Genomic DNA, 19775 nt, shown 5'->3' on the forward strand with positions numbered 1-19775 from the left:
CCTAAGCCCGTCAATGCAAGGTTGGCTGAATCAGTCGTTAACAGATCAGTTGAGGGCATCTTTATTAAACGTGGCTGTCAACCTGGGATGCAATATCTCATTACATCATTCATAAATCGACTTCCAATCAATTAGTTGCTGCTGCTGATGAAGATTCCATTGATGATGATTCCAATGGATCATACACATCAGCCTCTGCCAATGTTCTCGAAGTAAATAATTAAATAATTACTTAAGTTTCATATTTTTTGCAAATGTAGACCAATAAGTAAAACAATTGCCTTTGACTAATATTTCTCATTGTAAAATGTTCTGAAAAACTAGAGTATGGATGTTGAGGAGGGTGAGCCCTCTTCACCTGGAGTTCATGATTTGCCAAATAGCCACTTGGTGGATGTACACAATCCCGGCATATCACAAGACAGTGGTGACAGTTACTGGAAAAATGGAGAGGCTGCTGAAAACGTTGACTGGCATTCAATAGTTCCACAGGTTTTTAATATAATAATTCATTAACGTTAAGATTCATTTTTAACCCATGTTTGAATTTTAAATTTTTTGTTTTTTATAATAAGTTATGTGTTGATAAGAATATTTGAAATAAATGGTACATAGGTTTGTAGTGTAGCCAACAGCTTAGCTAGCCACTTTAAAACTGTGCAGCTTCACTGCATGCAAACACAGGTTCCGACTTGCTTGCACAGGAAAATTAAAATTAGTAGAGGTCGGTCTTATTGCATGTGGTGGATACCTGAATGGCACACACGATCCGACATATCTGCCTGAGCTAGCTTGGAGAAGCAGATTTTAGCATAAACCAGATTGTGTGTAGAGCCTTTAACTTTTGGTAGCAGAACCCATTATATTATAATAACTGAAGTGAAAAGTCTCTTCTGTGTGTTTTTATTTAAAAAAGGATTCAATTATTATTATTTTCATTATTATAAATAATATTCTTCAATCAATTTTTTTAATTCCCTGATGAACTGATTGAAAGTCACGAATTTCTTGAACAATCCAAATCATTTTTGCATTGTTAATTCTTTACACTGTTCTGGCTTACATGCAAATGCAGTAGCAAGGTTTTATTTCATGGAATAAGCAACTACTTTCTAAGTTTTCAACTAGAGATGGGAATCGAACCCTTCCCTTGAAGTTCTGGCTCGGTTCGGTCAGACCTAAAGCTCGGGTTCGATTCGGTCAGACCTAAAGTTCGGGTTCGGTTCGATCAGACTTATATAGTCGCATCAAAGAACTAGATGATATAGATCATGGCTGTCTTTTAAAAGACACACAGTAGAATTTATAGCTTCACAATGATGAATCAATAGACAATAACAATTTATCTTTTAATATACAAAATAAAGTTCACAAATCGGGCTGCATGTTTGACACCACTGGTGTAGCCGTAGATGATTCAATTTTATCTACCATGCTTCGCATTTCAGCATTAACAAACTCGCGATTTTCTGCACTCGCATAAGACAAGTGTTTGTAGGAAGGTACAATAAGTGTCAACAGCATATGCAGCAGATGAATGACGTATTTTTCATTTATGCTGGAAATGAAAGCTTTTTTCAAATCACGCATAGTGTCACTGTCTGAGCCAGTTATTTTACAGATTAACTAAAGTCGAAACAGAATCGGCCATACATCAGGAGATGTTGGCACATTGTCATGTGATAATTGCACAGTAGCTTTGTGAAACGGATGTAAAAATTCATCAACATCTGATAACAATTTTTCATTAATATTGTTCAGTTGTTCAAGTTTGTCAAACTGCTTTGCATCAACAAGAAGAGACTTTACATGATCCAGCTGACACTGATTGCAAAAGAAAAAACTGGCTATTCCGACGAACGTATGATTTGCTGCTTGATGGCTTCATAGTTCCTGTAGTTCTCCGTTTTTATCTCATTCAAAACTCTCTTCATCTCCAAATTTGCCTACAACAGTTCTGCTTGCATGTCTTCATCAATTTCATGGCTATCAAAGATTCCTTCAATCCGCTGAAAATATGCTGATATTTTTCGTGGATCCGTCGGGCTTATTCCTAGCATTGGGCTGAATCTTCGAATTATACTGGCAATCTGGTCTTTCTTGGAAGTGCTGCTCTCTTGACTTTTCAGCTGCAGTTCAGCTTCTCTGCGTAACCTCCTGTCTTCCTCCTCCAGCTTCATTCGGCTTCTAGCTTCTTCTTCCGCTCGTTGTTCAGCTTTTTCCATGATCTGTATTTTCATCCTTTTCTCTTCCGTTGCTGTTTTCTTTGTTTCTGCTGCTATTTCTTCCATTATCCTCATCTCCATCTTGATTTTTCTTATCTGTGCGGCTTGTACCGGGTCAACTATCACAACATCATAGTCCTCGGTCAGGTTATTCTTTGACTTTGACTTCGCCGTACATTCCATCTTTTGTTGTTACTTTAATTAAACAAAAACAAATTCTGATCCACCAAATTAATCGTTCAGTGATTTTTTTATTTTACATTTAAAAATGAATTCTAGATTAGACTATTGGCCTCACGTTGCTTTTGTAATTTTCTAATTATTGAGATGTTTTATTATTATTATATCGCGAAAATTGGCTTTTTTGTATTTCATTTTATTATTCAAAATGTAATTTCTCTACGCTTATTAGGTCGCAGATTTTTTTATTCTCGTTCACTTTAACTTTACCAACAGACAATTTTACCAATTATTATCACTACCGCCACCTGCCTTTCTTCTCTTTGGCAGGAATCCTACTTCTGACACTAAATGTAACGGGGTTCGCGGTAATGAGTGACACCTCGTTTAAATAAAAAAAATTTTATTACTCAAAACCAAAGCATAAACCTTCACAGTAGAAATTAATAATTTGAAATAAATATCAGTCAAATGTTATGAAACTTCAACTTCGTATCACTTCACTTTCGGAACATTGTTTGAGTTGTTCCAAATAAACTAATGGAGACCCGCGCTGCACCTGTAGTTTCCCGAGTCACGTAGGAATTGCGCTATGCTGCCGGTATGTTCTTCTCCCGACGCACTCGTAGAAGAAATGACCTTCGACTTCTGGCGAGTAGTGTGAAACCCAATGAAGCAGCCCTGAACCTCTGTATTCTGTGCGGAGCTTTCAGTTCGTTGACGGCCTCTTTCGTGGTTAACTATTGCTGTCTTCACTTCTGCCGATTTCCCACAAAATTACGACAGCTAATAGTTATCAAAACCACACTAACTTAGTAGTTATTACTTTAGTTTGTTGTAATTTAGATTTTAATTTAACAATAAAACTGACGTAAATGTAATTCTACCGACGTTATTAGTACTCTACACCTATGTCCACTTGTTGACCAAAAGCGCAAGCAAGCCTCTTTTTTCCGCTCACCTCTTTCTTGTATATGCAAGCGCATTTGTAAACCGCATTCAGACCGGCTATCAATCATGTAGCACTTCACCTAACCACGAACCCTGACAATTGTTCTGTTCATTCTCTTTGTTTGTAAAATCTTTCTATAATTCTCTTCTGGTCGGAAATGATGTTGCTATTCTTTGCTGCTTGTTAATTTGCGGTTGACTTTGGTCAATGAGGATCGCTTTAGCAGTTTTTAGATGGATATGGTTCTTGTTACCGTATATTATACTAGTATTGTTTACTAATGTGATCGTTTGATTTATAGTTTCCAGACGAGTTTCTTATTAATTTTAATAAATTGGATAATAATTATAAAGTTACTGCTAGAAATATTGTAATGCTCAACCGTAAACTTTCAAAAGCTAAAATTACTGGGCGGCTCTGCTCTCAGAGTTGATCGCCCCTAAACGTGCACGATGATGATGATATATGAACAATCATGAAAACAAATTAGCAGCTGATGAAATGTGGCCATATACACTTTCATTGGTTTAAATGAATTTTTCTGAAATATTCATCTAGAATTTTTTGTTGTAATTGCGTCAGCTTTACATAATTAAAAAAAAAAAATTTTTGTCTTTAAAAGTCATAAATCCGGCTTTTTATTATCCGATTTAGTCATTTGGAGGTGCTGAAAAGGCAGTTTAAAGGCAATTATTTGTAGGATTCAAGTTAGATTAGTGCTGTAGCTTAATGCGCATAATGATAATAAGATTTAATATAAATTGGATCCTCTTTATTTTTTGATATTTTATTAAAATAACACTGCGCTACCTTTTTTTTAACGTTTTTCATCAGGAATGGGTGTCAGTTATAACAGGTGATGGAGCAAGACAAAGGAGGCAGGCAGCTGAGAATACTATGCAATTGTTCAGTGAGGCCTACCTTAGTGGAGTGCCAAAGAAAAGAAGAAAATTGATGAAGGAAAGATCAGGAGAATCATCATTTCCACCTGGAAGTGAACTTGGCATGGATTTGTCTGAATCAATCAGAATAGCTGCTGATGAATTGGACATTCAACCAATTACATCATTTCAAGAATTAAATGCCGACTTAGCTTCTAACAACAATCTTCTAGGGGCTTACAAGGAAGAAATTAAAGATACAATTAGCAAAAAATTGTCAGAAGATCCTAATTTTTCTCCGAATAAGTATCCAAATGCAGAAAAATACTTTGGTTCAGGAAAAAAATAAATCTTTTATATTGATTAATATATTTAACAATTTACCTGTCGAAACGGACAAACAAAATGTTACATTCTATATTTTTTGTGGTTTTTATTGATTTTAACATTTAAAGTTGAAACACGTTCGTTGGTTACATTTGCGCATTATAACATGTATTGCGTAGGTGTGTGTCCGCGCTGGAGTAGGACCTTTAAAATACGATGCTAATTGTGTGTGCGTGTATAAAATTATTTATTTTGCATGATTGGGACTGGCGTGTACGAAGAGAAAAATCATTTTCTTTATGTGGGGCATGCTCCTTTTGTCCAACAACAGCATAAGTACAAGGCTGGATTGCGCATGTATATATATATATATATATATGTATTTATATATATATATATATATATATATATATATGGTTAAGACTATCATCGTAGATACAATTATCAAGAAATGTCACTGCAATTTCAGCTTTGATCAGTTTCTGGTTCACTTTTCAATATTTTGTACCGTATTTTTTCATCGTATTTTAACTTATTTATACAGAAAACAATGTATTTAAGTATTTTTTTGTTATCAACCTATAGTTTATATATATATATATATATATATATATATATATATATATATATATATATATATTGAAAATGGTCATGGATTACCGAAAAAATACTTTTTCTGTATAAAATAAAAATGAATGAAAAAGTAGTTGAAAACTTTGTTTTCTTTATAAATAAGTTTAAAAACGATGATAAAAACACGATACGAGATATTGAAAAATTGAACCAAAAACTGATCAATGCTGAAAATGCAGTGATTTCTTAACTATATATATATGTGTATATACTGTCCTATGCTACACCACGGTATACTCAAAAATGGCTGACCCAGTTTTTTGTGATTATTCTTGATTTATCTTTGTCTCTAATAAAATTTAGAACTTTCAAAATTTAAAACAGACAAATTTTGAATCTTTTTATATTTGTGAAACGTCAGGCACTATATGTTTCAACCATTTAAGATCTCATAGATATGTAGAACTACTATACAAGTGAAGTCGCTTTCAACGTTCATATTTATTTATTGATAGAGATCATTATGAAACTCAGAAAAACCAATAATTTTAAAAATGTGACGTTTATTTCTATTTAAACAATGAACATAAACCTATTATTGGTCAAAAACTTCCTGAGAAATATATAAGTGCTCAAGCGAAATGAATGCTTCATCGATTACTAGATCATACAAATTGCGCGTTGTGATTGATTAAAAATTGAATATTTCAATGATGAATAAAAAATGTTTAGATTTATTTAAACCACAGAAAATTTGGAGAACCAAAAATTTTATCTAAGGCAGTGGGATATAGATCGGNCGGCGCGATGGTGGAATGGTTAATGGTACTTGCTAGATCAAAGATAAGGTCTAAACTGCGAAAGTTATGAGAAACATCAAGTTTAAGAGTCAGGTAAGACAAGGCGGCGCGATGGTGGAATGGTTAATGTAGTGTACTTGCTAGATCAAAGATTAGGTCTAAACCGCGAAAGTTGAGAAACATCAAGTTTAAGAGTCAGGTAAGACAATGCAAGGAATAGTAAGCAGGGTGTTTAGATTTATTAAAACATATTAATTCAAACTTAGAAAGATTTAGTTTAGTTTAAGATACATAGGAGTCACACCATGCGATAATAAATAACACTTGAAATTAGATGGAGGAAAAGAAGTATAAATATAAGAATCGTCAGCATGTATTTGACTAGTAATCACGTCAATCTCTGGACGATTTTCTACATAAACGATGTTTTCTGTGCAAAGACTGAGTTTTACTGACATTTAATAAAAATACTGCTCACAACGAGGGCTATGGACTATTGTTTTTTACGACAAATTAATATAGTATATTTATGAAATATAGATTTTCAATTTATTTTTACTTTAAATAGAATGTATAAAAACAAATAGAGTAGGGGGCTAAATATATTTTCATCGATATGAACATCTTAATTTATAATTTTATTTATCTGTTTTTGAAATTAATAACTACTTCTTTGCTTCACTTTTCTCTTTCCCTTTTCTGCTCACATTCGATGATTACTGTTGATTTTAATTAATTTAATAAAATTATTTTTGTCGCTTTAAATTGTCCAATTTATAATTCGATAGCACAGATGAAATATAATACAAATCGAACATTCCTCAACAAGAATATAACATTACATTATAAAAAGAGAAAAACCTATACCAAAGAAATTCAAATCCTTGCGATTGAATAAATAAAACTTATGTAGTCCTAAAATTATTACGGGATACTTACATGGTAAATAAATACATGTATAAATGTAAGGATAATAATAAATTTCAATTTCCTATATATGCTTTAGTCCAAACACAGACATCATCTTGTATTATAGGAATCATATGAATACCAACTACAAACGGACGAATCCGTTTTAAAACAAATCATTTATAAAAATGTCAAGCCTAGTAACCCTCCGACAAAGTAAAACTACGAATTTATTATAGGAATGCAAAGACATCAAACCTGGTCATGAACAACAGCTGCACTCTTCAGCATGGTTCCGCTTTAAAACGTAGCCATCTGATATATAAATTTGTATGTCCCCTCGAGGGCTGTGCGCGTCGGAATGTTTCATTACCCGCCAAATTCTTGACAACGACACAAAAATAATTTATCAAAACACCAACACAATACATCTAAATATAGCGGAAGCTGTCCTAATAGATGTCAATTAACCCCAAATAAACATCCAACAAAAAATGATTGCAAATTTGTGAACCGTGCATTCACGCATTCATCCTCGATTGAAGATCGCAATACGGAACTTAAAAGAATTACTAATCTACTAGTAAGTAATTGTTACAAAACATAATCCATTGAGAGCACCATTCAACAAAGACCACAGCAAGTTAGCAATATTCAAAAACAACAATGACAACGTATTACAGAAATCATATATCAACGGCACATAAAATAGACGAAGTCGTCCTCAAACAAATCTCAAAGAAATGTTACACCAATCAATGATACTAATAAAATAAAACTCAAGATATACTACAATAATTGTAAGACATCACAATTGGTCTTAAAGGACAACTGCACTCCTAAAGACGATTCAACTTTGAAGCGTAATCATGTTTTATATAAATTTAAATGCTTTATTGATGACTGCGCGTTAACAACTTTCTTATATTGGTGTTACAACCACTTTACTATCGCGACGTCTCATGATGCATACCCTACACAAAAAGGAGCCATCAAATCTCACTTTCAATCAACACATGCAACTCCAATGACCCGGCAAATTCTTGACAACAACACAAAAATAATTTATTAAAATACCAACATAATACAACTAACAATTGCAGAAGTTGTCCTAATAGATATCAATAAACCTCAAATAAACAATCAACAAAGAATTACCAACTCCGACTCGACGCCTTACTTAAAACTAACTTCAATAACAATGAAGAACAAAGGAATGACAACAACAAAGATGAAGAATACGACACGATCTTTGCTTTTTTAAAGAAACTATATAAACCAAATTGCACTGAAGATGATTTATGAAAAATCGAAGTAAGGCCTTATCTGCATGATGAATTCGGATAACAACAGTTTCATTAAATTTTCATGATGAACTTGGATAATTCTATTTTCAACAAATTGAACAATTTCCAGAAAATTCTGGTAAAGAAAATTGAAAAGACAAACTTTAAATTGATTAATGCTAACAATTCGGTAGAATTCATATAATATTATATAGGTATATATAAGACATAGTTACAAAGAATTTCAATTGTTTTATTTTTGTTTTTCATTTTCACGGGAGACACCAGTAAATCGCAATAAAATATATATAATCTCGGTTGCTAGATATATTATCGAGAACGATCGTCTTCTTGTTCTCGCTTTTTCTTAACTCGTGTTAAACACTCTTTTGCCAAATCTGCTTTTGCTTTTTCTGGCCCTTTTCTCTGGAACTCTCTACCTACTTCTCTGACTACTTCCTCATCACCTACAAAGTTCAGAACGGATCTCAAGACCCCTCTGTTTTCAAAATTCAAAATTCATTGAGGAGCGCTGTTGAACATCGCGAAAATAGCGCTTTACAAGCTAATTGATTGACTGACTGACTGACTGACTGACTGACTGACTGACTGACTGACTGACTGACTGACTGACTGACTGACTGACTGACTGACTGACTGACTGACTGACTGACTGACTGACTGATGAACGTTCTCGATGTTGATTGAAACGGGATCGTTTTAAATTTGAGTACCAGTTGAAACCACTGAAGCAAACGCAAAAGAGAGAGAGAAACCTTTAACCAATATATCGGTTTTGGGAATGAAAAAAGAAAAAACATCTAGTTTTATCTAAAAAATCATGCTATTTTTGGCAGTTACGATGCATAGACTGTGATATATACAATCTTACATACAAACAAACATACATATATTCATTGATATATACATTCCAAATTATACAAACACAGTATACATGCAACTTAATTACTAGTAGCAAATTTTGACATTAAGGAAAATTCCTACATTAAGAAATTAATTGGAACATAATTACACACCAATGGTTTCTGGGAAAAAACCACCACCAATTTGTGATCAATGTAAAACTAGATTATCAATCTAACACATTTTAACAGATTGCAGAAATTATAATCAATACAGATAAAAATACCCTTTTCCAAATAATTTACCAGAGATATTTGTCAACCATGTTATCCAAAATATGTTTAAATATTTAATCGAAATTGACATCATAAAGAATATATGAAGAAAAGATAAAAAAAAGACGGTAACAAATAAGCTGAAAAACGGGCTAAAACGCAATAAAAATGTAAACGAACGAACGAAAAATTATTAGTTTTTTTTATATTTTAAATTAAAATTAACTGTCCATGATTTATAATTTAAAAGTAAATTTACTTGATGTATAATGTTTTGAAACGTAGCTTAAATTTTAATCGAAATTTTATTGTACCCTATCTTTGTAAATAATTATTTTACTCTTTCCCCTAACCTGTTTCCTCAAATTTTTATCGGAGTAAGGATTAGTATTTGTTTAGATTTGCAGTAATGCTTTTGTTGTTTTGTAAAAAAAAAACTTCTTAAAAAAAGTAAAATTAATTAAAATATTAAAATTAAATAAATTACCATTTAGTAAAGATAATAAATTTTTATTTATCTTATTAAAAATTAATAAAGAAAGAAAGATAAAGTTAATTAAATTAAATAAAGAGCTTTAATATATAAATTATAAAAAGACTCCTCCAATCACTTTTTCTAATCTTATCATAGTCATTATGATTATAATATAAAAGGAGCATACAATTACAAAGCAAAAATTTTTTATTTGTTTTTTGTCATTGTTTTTTTTTTAATTTTTTATAAAATTTATATACTGTGTAGTCTGTAGTGTGTATGCTACAGCAGAACTGCTTATCATATGAATGCTTACATACACAATGTAAAAGCTTTATAAGTCTTACACTGTAAGGTAAGCCTTACACTGTAAGGGTTAAGCCTTAATTAAATAAATTATCAAAATTCGGTACCACAAAAGCTGTACTGTACCATCCGCATCACATGATATACATATCGTTGGACCTCCTTATAACCAACCTCTATACAGCAAAAATTTCTATGTAATAAGTTATTTAAAAATTGTTTCTATAGAACAAAGATGATTTTTTTATAACGAACAAAATTTATAAAAGTTGAAAGAAATATCTGACTAGAAAATGTACTAGATGAAATATTTCATTGTCTAAACAAGTTTGTTCATTTTTTAAAGAAATATCAGTAAAGTTTAGTTTAGTTCAAGGTGACATCAGACAATTTTTTTAAATAACTAAGTTATATTTTGCATCACTCTTTTACTTATTTATCGTCATTTATTGTCGTCGCTCAACGTCCTACCTTGGGGAACCGGGACTCTGGATGCAAAACGAAGATTGATTGACCCTATCAAGGATAAGACCTTCATCAAAATCAAAAGACACCTCAAATATGTTAACGCTCGATAAATATTTGTCATTTGTTCAATTTTGTCTATTCTTTTTTCTTAACAAACACTTAACTTACTTTCTATTGCCTTGCATGTTGTAACAGTTTCTGCATCTCTCAGATTCTGATATTTTAAAGAATAAAAAATAAAATAAAATTATGTTTTTGCGGTATACACATGGATTAAGTACATCATACACTCTTATGTTATTTTTTATATTTATTACAATGATACTATGTAATGTATTATTGCTCATTGTTATAAAAATATATGATTAAGAGGCTGTTCTTCATAAATATATATAAACATAATAACACATTTTAAGCTATATATAAAATTTTCAAAAATAAGTTTTATGTTTCTATATAGTAAATTTATTTCCAGGAGCCATCAAGTTTGTTGTATGGAGGTCCAACTGTGAAAATTTCAGGGTTTATTAATATAATGATCACATGTATGAATGGGTTCTTATTTTATTAATTTTTGAATTTCAGTTTTTTTGCAGCAAGTTTTAAGTGTCAATGCAAAAAAACCATGGAAAACAGTTTTACTTTTTTACTGAATAAAAGTGTAATTGATCATCTAGGGTGTGTGAGATTATTATCAAGTTATATCAACAACAATTCTATGACTATTTGGCTGAAATTGGAATTAATTCTGAAGTATAGTTTTTCTAAACGCACTTTAAAATTATTCTAACCAAGGATGTTTTCAGACAATTATTAGCAAGCCCTGAGATTTTCACAGGCCTCAGATGATATTAAAAATTTTTTTTTTAATGGTTATTAACATAAAACTTAAAAAACTGTTTTAACATAACTTTATCTTCAAATTTTCTAAAATTTTTATTAAATGTTTAGGATTATTGTTAATAAACCTATAAAATTTCATGTGCGCTAAGTTACTATATGAGTGTTGAAATCTTTGGCTGCAAATTCCTTGGCTAACTTCATGCACCAAAGGATAAATGTTTTATTGCTCCAATGTTCATATATATTAGAAAGGGGCTTTCCCAAATAATTTAATCAATCCTCGTTTATAGTCTGCTTCTGTTTCCAAGTTGTTAGTTCCATTGCATCCACCTCCTTGAGACCAAGTGCCTTCAAATCCTCCAGTATGGTCTGCGTCCAGGACTTCTTTTGTGGACCCCTTGGGTGGGGGACAGGCACTTGGTGCTCAGTTACGAAAATTATTGTAGTTTTCGCTTCGCTTCACATGGCCAAAGCATCGTAGAAATGAGTGTTTGTTTATATTGATGCCTCTGTAACTCTCAAAAACATCGGGAATTTTCAAATACTTACTAACAAACCTATCTTTTTTCATTCCAATGTATGATGACCAATGTAGAGATACTCAACTTTCAAGTTCCCACTTGACATCGAGAATGTTCTTGTCCGAATTACTCTCGTTGCTGTATAAATATTATTTTTTGCTGCTGACAAACTTTTATTCTTTTACTTATTCCACATAAAATGTACTATAGAAAGAAATTATGTTAAGTTTTTCGATGATTATAGTTTGAATTTTAAAATGTCTTATGTAAAGTATATTTTAAAAAAAGACTAGAAAAAATTGACACCTAAATTTTTTATTTTATTTTCAGATTTTAGTATGAATAAAATAGCAGATGCAGTCATTGGTAAGTTTTTTTTTGGATAAAATCGTTTTTGAATGTAGTTTTCATATATTCAAAATTAAGTTGTACTTATTTTTGATAGCTACTGTACTCCAGAGTTCTTATGAGGATTTTTTAGAAGAGTCTGGGTTTCCATTAACCAATGAGCCAGTTTGGTTTTTGGGGAAGCAATACATTGTTCCTGCAGGTTTTTGTTTTTTTAAATAATTGATGGTTTATTATTTTGACAAATTGTCAAAAATGTTCAATGTATAATCAACAGAAAAAACAATTTTAGAAGAAGATGTCTTAACAAGATTTTGGTTCACATACAGAAAAGGGTTTACTGCTATCGGTAATTTCACATATGCAATCTTTTAATTCTTTATTTCATAATTTTAACTTTAGATTTTGACATTTTCTTTTGAAAACTTCGTCTCTAAGGAGGGAATATTTTTACCATGATTGTTACAGTTTGTGCATGTCTGCTGCTGATTTCTTTAAATTCAATTCTTATTTTTCCTAACCTTTTTAACATTAATTCAGATCTGAGTTCATTCAGCCTTCTTAAAACTTTTATCACCCACTCCAACTAAGTGAGAGAAAAATTTTGTTACTGGCGTTTTTCATATTCTATCTTTGTTAATAAAGCTGCTTGACATCTTTCCATCATATCTTCGAATGTTAAAACCGAAAGTAAAAAATAATAAAGATTTAGAAAAGGGAAGAAATCACACCCAAACAAACTTTCAATCATAGAAATACATTAAAACAAAGTAAACATACAAACATTATTCATACCTCGGTTAAATTTGAAATTCACATACTTTTCATGAAACGAAAGTGCAATTTATTTGTTGTTTTAACTTTTAACAATCAGAATATTTGCATTCGCCGTCGCCCCACCCAGCAAATCAGTTCAATCTCACCAGCCAGGTTCTTACAGAAACAGTGTTTTTAAGAATGTTTTCACCAAATTTCAGTGGACCACTTATTGATGTGTTCTTGGTTCTGGCATTTATTGCTGTTGTTGTAATTGGGTGAGCTGGTAAATGATGAGATTTTCTCATCAGCTTGTTCATACTGATTGTGTCCCTTCACATCATTTTGTCTGTTTTTCTTTTTTATTATACAAAAAATGTTATTTTTTTTATTCTTTCTTGAATAATCGTGTAAAATATGCTTTTTCTTCCATCCTTTTAGCTCAAACTTTCAGTTGTTTTATTTTCTGTTTTTCTGTCCAACTTTATTGCCATCTTCTTTTCTTGTTTTAATAAAAAATAAACATATTAAATCACCTGGTCTCTTTAGTTTGTAAAGACCTTTTGGTACTTTAAAATATTTTAATTTTGTCTGAAATGAAACAATCTGAAATATAATGAGACAAATGATAAAAAAACAATGGTAACAGTTAACGGTAAAGATTATGACACAAAATAGATATATTTTTAAAAAATAAGACAATGCAGACCAGTGCACACATGTTGCTTTTTTGATTCAAGCAGACAAAATTAAAACGTTCCAGCCCAGCAGTTATTCCTGTTGCAGTAAGCTTTTATTGTCTGTTGAAAAATAAATAACTAACTTCACTTGTACTTGACCTACCTATTGTTTTTAATGACAGATTTAATAGCTTTTATGTTTTGACATTTAATGACTTAAGAAATAATGAGAAATATAAAAATGTGTTTGAGGTGGTACCGGACCAACCACTGATCAAGGATGGGGCTGCATGTTGAGATGCGGTCAGATGATGGTTGCCCATTCACTCGTGTGTAGACATCTCGATAGAGGTTTGTTAAAAGATATTTTTGCCACTTTAACTACATAATACTTTTTAGCTGGTCTGGTAAGTTAGCTTATATTGTTGTAGAGCCATGCCAAGTGCTGTTATTATTTTGCAGTGACCATATGTTGAATGCCACCAGTACAAAACTGAAATACTAACGCATTCTTAGAGCGAGCATTTGCCTGCGGAAGTTTAGACATGCATATACGTCGTTTGTTGTAGATGCACAATGAAGGAAGTAAAAATTCATATGAAGGAAGTACAAATTATAGCTAAATAAAGAACTATATATTATTAATTTACATAACATCGAACAAAAAAAATAAAAAATCAATTTTTCAGATTGGAAATGGTGCCACAAAAAGACCACCTCAAAGCATATGCAGATGCAAGCCAGATATAAATACCAACAACAAATTTACACTAAAATTTTAAAGCTTTTCTTGGACGAAAGAGATTCATACTATTCGGTTCAACAAATAAGTAGTTATCGTTTTTATATTTTATATGCATTTGTACATTATACCCCCCTCCCCACACATACACACACACACATTCATGAAAAGAAAAGGTTTGAAGGTAAATATTGGTCAGGACAAAGTTATGTGGAAGGGAGAGAATTTAGATACTTTTGAACGTGAGAAACTCCCCTGTGAAATATGTGGTAAAGGAGTTGGAGGAAACTCCATTCTATGTGGGGTTTTTGAAAGGAGACCTCAACTAAAACAAGGTTTTTGTTTGTAACCAATGTAGCTTGAAAGATGCTACTACTACATTTAAATGGCGATACTGGAGACCCGGGAAATTTGGGATATGAAAAAGTTGGAATCTATTGTTTTCTATGTGATATAATAAGTGAAGGGGTTGGTTCGGATAGAGAGATCGAGAATAGAATAAAAGTAGGATATGGAAAAATTCTGAAAAATGTCTTAAGTACTGTGTTCTAGGAGTATATCATAGTGTCTGAAGGGTAAGCTATATAAAGCATGTGTAAAAAGGTGCCTGTTGTATGGTTGCAAAACTTGGATTATAAAGGCTGGAAATAAACAGAAATGCTGGTGTTGAGAAGAATAATGGGAGTATCCTTAAGGAATGGTCTAACTAATGCGGTAATAAAAAATGGGTTGGGGAGAGATGAGTTGTCAGATGTAATTAAAGGTTAGGATGTAGAACTATTTTAACTGGCGGTTTAAGCAAAAATTGTAGACCCAAGCTCACCATGGAAGGAGAGTTGTCAAAGAACATGAAGGCACTGGGTCTGAAACCAGAAATGTTTCGGAATAAAAAAGAATAGAAAAGACGGTTAAATGTGTGTGTTCATGCGACTAGGCCAATCTGGAGCTTTCATCAACAACATACCTTGGAACAAACACTAGGATTTACCGCTTATAAACATATATATATATATATATATATATATATATATATGTGTGTGTGTGTGTGTGTGTGTGTGTGTGTGTGTATGTATGCTGGTAGAAGACCAAATTCTTGACAATATGTAATAAATTCCACCGATTTATTAGTGTTTATCAGTCTATATTCGAATTTTTCAATTTATATATATATATAAAATGAAAATTGCCTTATATATATATATATATAAGACAGGTAAGATTGAGACAACATATGAAAAGTAAAAACGGCTTGAATATTTTCTTTTTTGTAAAAAATATATATATATTTAATTTAATAATAAATGTTAGTTTTTAACGTGAATTTGATAATTAATTTTAGCTAGCATGGGTGCATCTGAAGGAAAAAATGTAGGGGAATGGTTTGGTCCTAATACAATAGCCCACGTTTTAAAGTAAATAAATTTTAAATTAATACAAATTGGTGATAAAATACTTCATAGTAAATTTTTCTCACACAGAAAAGTTTGTTGTTATGATATTTGGAGCAACATCGTAATCCACGTTTCCATGGACAACACAGTTGTTATCAGTGACATAGGTTTGAGATATGTTTTTAAATTCTACAATTTTTATCTTTGCAGTAGCACATAATTTACTTAATAAGTCGTTAACTAGTCAATTAATTAATTAATCTATTCATTCGTTTATTTAAATCATTGTTTTATTTTTCATGCTAGTTATTATGTTTACCTGATATAAAAATTATAAATGATATGAAAGTTATAAATTTTATTTTTTCAGTTTAACTTATGCAAGCTATTAACTCATTTTTTAAAATCACAAAACCATTCATTTTTTAACTATTAATGATAAAATTTGTAATCTGTATGCATCAATAATACAAACTAAAATTATATCACTAATTTAATTAAATTAAATGTTAAATGCCACACAAATGCAGTTGAACAGTGCAAAGTTGGTTTCAGTGACAGAACTCCTGAAAACACAGATTCAGATTATAATCGAAGTTCTTGGAGGCCCCTGCTTTTAATAATACCTCTTAGATTAGGTGTCTCAGAAATCAATATTGCATACTATGATCAGCTCAAGGTATTTGTAATTGCCAACGTTTGAATTGTTTTTATGCAAATAAGGCTTCAAGTCTTTTAATGCATACATTTTTAGGCATGTTTGCGACTGAAACAATCTGCTGGAGTTTTAGGGGGTCGGCCTAATCATGCTTTTTGGATTGTTGGATATACAGGTTGGTTAAAATTACCCTTATAAGACTCATAGAATCATGCGACGACGATCATCATATCCGTTAAAAGACAAGCCACTTCTGCCTCAAAAATGTTTACTAGAGTTTGAAGTTCTTGAACTTCAAACTGTAAATTTGATGAATGAATGATTGATTGTACTGTAAATTTTACCCAGTGGTAGATAACAGCTGCAATTTTATACATTTTTGATGACATTAAATAGTTCCAACACAAGCGCAAGTATGACCAGACCTTACTCAACAAATCATCCAACAATTCTTATTTTTTATTTAAAATATATCTTTAAATTAAAGCTCTGAAACGGGGCTGCCTAAAACATGAGAAAGTGCGTGGCGAACAGAATAACTTGGCACTGACTTTGCTAAAACATACTGCATTGCATTATGTATGGTTCTTTTAGAAAATCAATTCGAGGCACGTGGCTTTACTGACTTCGTTTGGTTATATCGGTTTAGTGGCCTCACCACTAACTCTTATCAAATATTTTTATTTATTTATCTGACATTACGGCTTTGCTTCTTTGGTCTAGCTTATTTAATTATAGGTAACGTTAAATATATTAAAATTAATAAAAATATAAAAAGTTAATGAGGAGGGTTTGATATCATTATCGGCTTGATACCTTTGCTGTCCATCGCGCTATCAATTATAACGCTCATTATTTTCCCGCCAACTATTTTTTTTTATCAAATTTTTCAAACGGTCAGTATTTTTTTAAAGTGAAAGTTATTGGCTTACTACCGTTAACTTGAACTCGTTGCATTTTTCATAAGTGTCATCATTACCACAAATAGAAGAAACTATGCTAAGAAACATCTTAACTCATGATTCACAATTTTTAAAAAAGCTATTCAAGTTTTTAAAGCACCTTTAGTTGCATGACACTTCTGATAGTTTTTCACTTAGGAATTGTATGTGTTTGAAATATGTAATTGAAATAGTTTGGAATATTGTGTGTTTGTATGTGTGCAGTGTGCGTATGTGCACGTTCATATAATAAATCATAACATTAAAAGTTAATTTTGTTGGTGCGAATTAATTTTCAGAAAATTATTTCTTCTACTTTGATCCGCATACAACCCAACAAGCTGTCAAATCTTCTCAACCAGCCAGTAGTCTTCATGAAACATACCACCTTAAATATCCTTCTTCTCACATACACATTAAAGATTTAGATCCATCTATCGCCACAGTGAGTTTATTTATTTTTATTGGACATTTTTTAGATAACTGGCTTACCAGCTTGGTAACAAGCACTTAAATTTTCTTATAGGGATTTTTTTGCCAAACAGAAGAAGATTTTACGAATTTGTGTAGCAACTTCCGGGAGAATATTATAAAAACGTCAATCAGTCCTATGTTCGAGCTTCTCCAAACAAGACCTGCTCATTTTACAGAGTACGAACCAAACGTTCAGGAGGGCAAATCTGTTGAAGGTTTAATACACATCTTCGTACACATCTCTTGTTTTATTTCTAGCTTTAGAGTTGAGTATTGTGAAAATTTTTATAATCTAAAAACAGCTGATAATAAGAGGAAAGAATGACTTTAATTGCTTCATTCTCCCAACAAGAATCAGCTGATTTAGTCATATATATATATATATATATATATATATATATATATATATATATTAGGGATGCACCGGATTCAGGTTTTTCAAATCCGGCCGGGGCCGGACTTGGCCGGATTTAAAATTCAAAAACCGGCCGGAGCCGGATTTTAGTTACCATTTTACATACGTTAGAAAAAATACTCACATTTACGGTTATCTACATGTTGAACATAAAAAATAACACCAAGCAAATAGTTAATTAATTCAAATATATGAATAAGCTGTGTGATACGCCAAATTCTGTACACAAAGATCAGCTTATAATTTAAGCATAACCCATGTTATAGCATAAAGAAAATTGTCCAGCTCATCTCATAATTAGTGATGTTGTTATTATGTGTCATGTATGCACGTGCACAAATTCTTTTACACAAAGATCAGCTTATAATGTATGCATAACCAATGTTATAGCTCAAAGAAAATTGACCAGCTCGCCTCACAATTAGTGATGTTGTTATTATGTGTCATGTATGCCTAGCCTAACCTTTAACATACCATGTTCTTAAATTACGCGCTTATGTATCTTTATGTATATATATATATTATGTAGCTATATGATCCGTCATATACAATTATATAGTATAAACACGTGCACAAGTTCTTTTACACAAAGATCAGCTCATAATTTATGCATAACCCATGTTATAGCACAAAGAAAATTGTCCAGCTCATTTCACAATTAGTGATGTTGTTATTATGTGTCATGTATGCTTAGTTTTTAACTTATTGACATAAAATTAATTGAATTCAATGAAATTTTTTTTCTATTTATAACATTTTTATATCCGGCCACCAAATCTGGCCGGGGCCGGATTCGATAAAAAAGCCGGATTTTGGCCGGGGCTGGGGCCGAACTTCGGTGCATCCTTTATATATATATATATATATATATATATATATATATATATATATATATATATATATATATATATATATATATATATGTTTGTGTGTGCTATGTCAGTTGTGTGTAGATGTATACAACATGAATTCAACATTGGACTCAGATATGCTATTTATATTAGATTACTATTTCAGAGTCCATAATTTAACATTTGAGTTTAAGTTGTACTTAGCAACATTAAAATATCTCCGAGATAACGTTGTTTTTTTTTCTTATTAAACGTAGTCGTTTCACTTAATGATAAGATAGCGTCCTACCTTGAGAGAACTGAGTCTCTGGACGCTTAACGAAGATTGATTTATTGAGTGATTAATGATAAGATATATTGATATTCACGAAGTTGTACCTCGGTGTAACATTGATACGTTTCTGAATTAACATTCAAAAATGTTATAAATAGAAAATTTTTTTTATTGAATTCAATTAATTTTATGTCAATAAGTTAAAGGCTAAGCATATATGACACATAATAACAACATCATTAATTGTGAGGTGAGCTGGACAATTTTCTTTATGCTATAACATGGGTTATGCATAAATTATGAGCTGATCTTTGTGTAAAAGAACTTGTGCGCGTGTATAAACTATATAATTGTATATAG

The 19775-nt window shown here is 31.4% G+C and overlaps 2 protein-coding genes across 2 annotated transcripts in view; both read left to right on the forward strand.

Moving 5' to 3' along the window:
• Positions 1-5697, forward strand: part of HELRODRAFT_187806 (hypothetical protein) — a gene marked incomplete at its 5' end in the record, with an annotated part of 10536 nt that extends 4839 nt beyond the window's left edge. The window contains 3 exons of the mRNA XM_009010715.1: positions 136-212; positions 325-492; positions 4192-5697. Of these exons, the coding sequence (XP_009008963.1) occupies positions 136-212; positions 325-492; positions 4192-4587 (641 nt within the window). The 3' untranslated portion in view covers positions 4588-5697. The remainder of the gene's footprint in view (positions 1-135; positions 213-324; positions 493-4191) is intronic.
• A 6542-nt stretch (positions 5698-12239) lies between these two features.
• The window catches only part of HELRODRAFT_105249 (hypothetical protein), a gene marked incomplete at its 5' end in the record, with an annotated part of 8935 nt that continues 1399 nt past the window's right edge, over positions 12240-19775 (forward strand). Inside the window, 10 exons of the mRNA XM_009010716.1 lie at positions 12240-12435; positions 12511-12582; positions 13922-14020; positions 14359-14499; positions 15751-15823; positions 15890-15969; positions 16333-16481; positions 16557-16635; positions 17701-17846; positions 17928-18090. Coding sequence (XP_009008964.1) covers positions 12240-12435; positions 12511-12582; positions 13922-14020; positions 14359-14499; positions 15751-15823; positions 15890-15969; positions 16333-16481; positions 16557-16635; positions 17701-17846; positions 17928-18090 — 1198 coding nt within the window. The remainder of the gene's footprint in view (positions 12436-12510; positions 12583-13921; positions 14021-14358; positions 14500-15750; positions 15824-15889; positions 15970-16332; positions 16482-16556; positions 16636-17700; positions 17847-17927; positions 18091-19775) is intronic.

This window comes from Helobdella robusta, assembly GCF_000326865.2.
Source record: "Helobdella robusta unplaced genomic scaffold HELROscaffold_1, whole genome shotgun sequence".
Classification (NCBI taxonomy): domain Eukaryota; kingdom Metazoa; phylum Annelida; class Clitellata; order Rhynchobdellida; family Glossiphoniidae; genus Helobdella; species Helobdella robusta.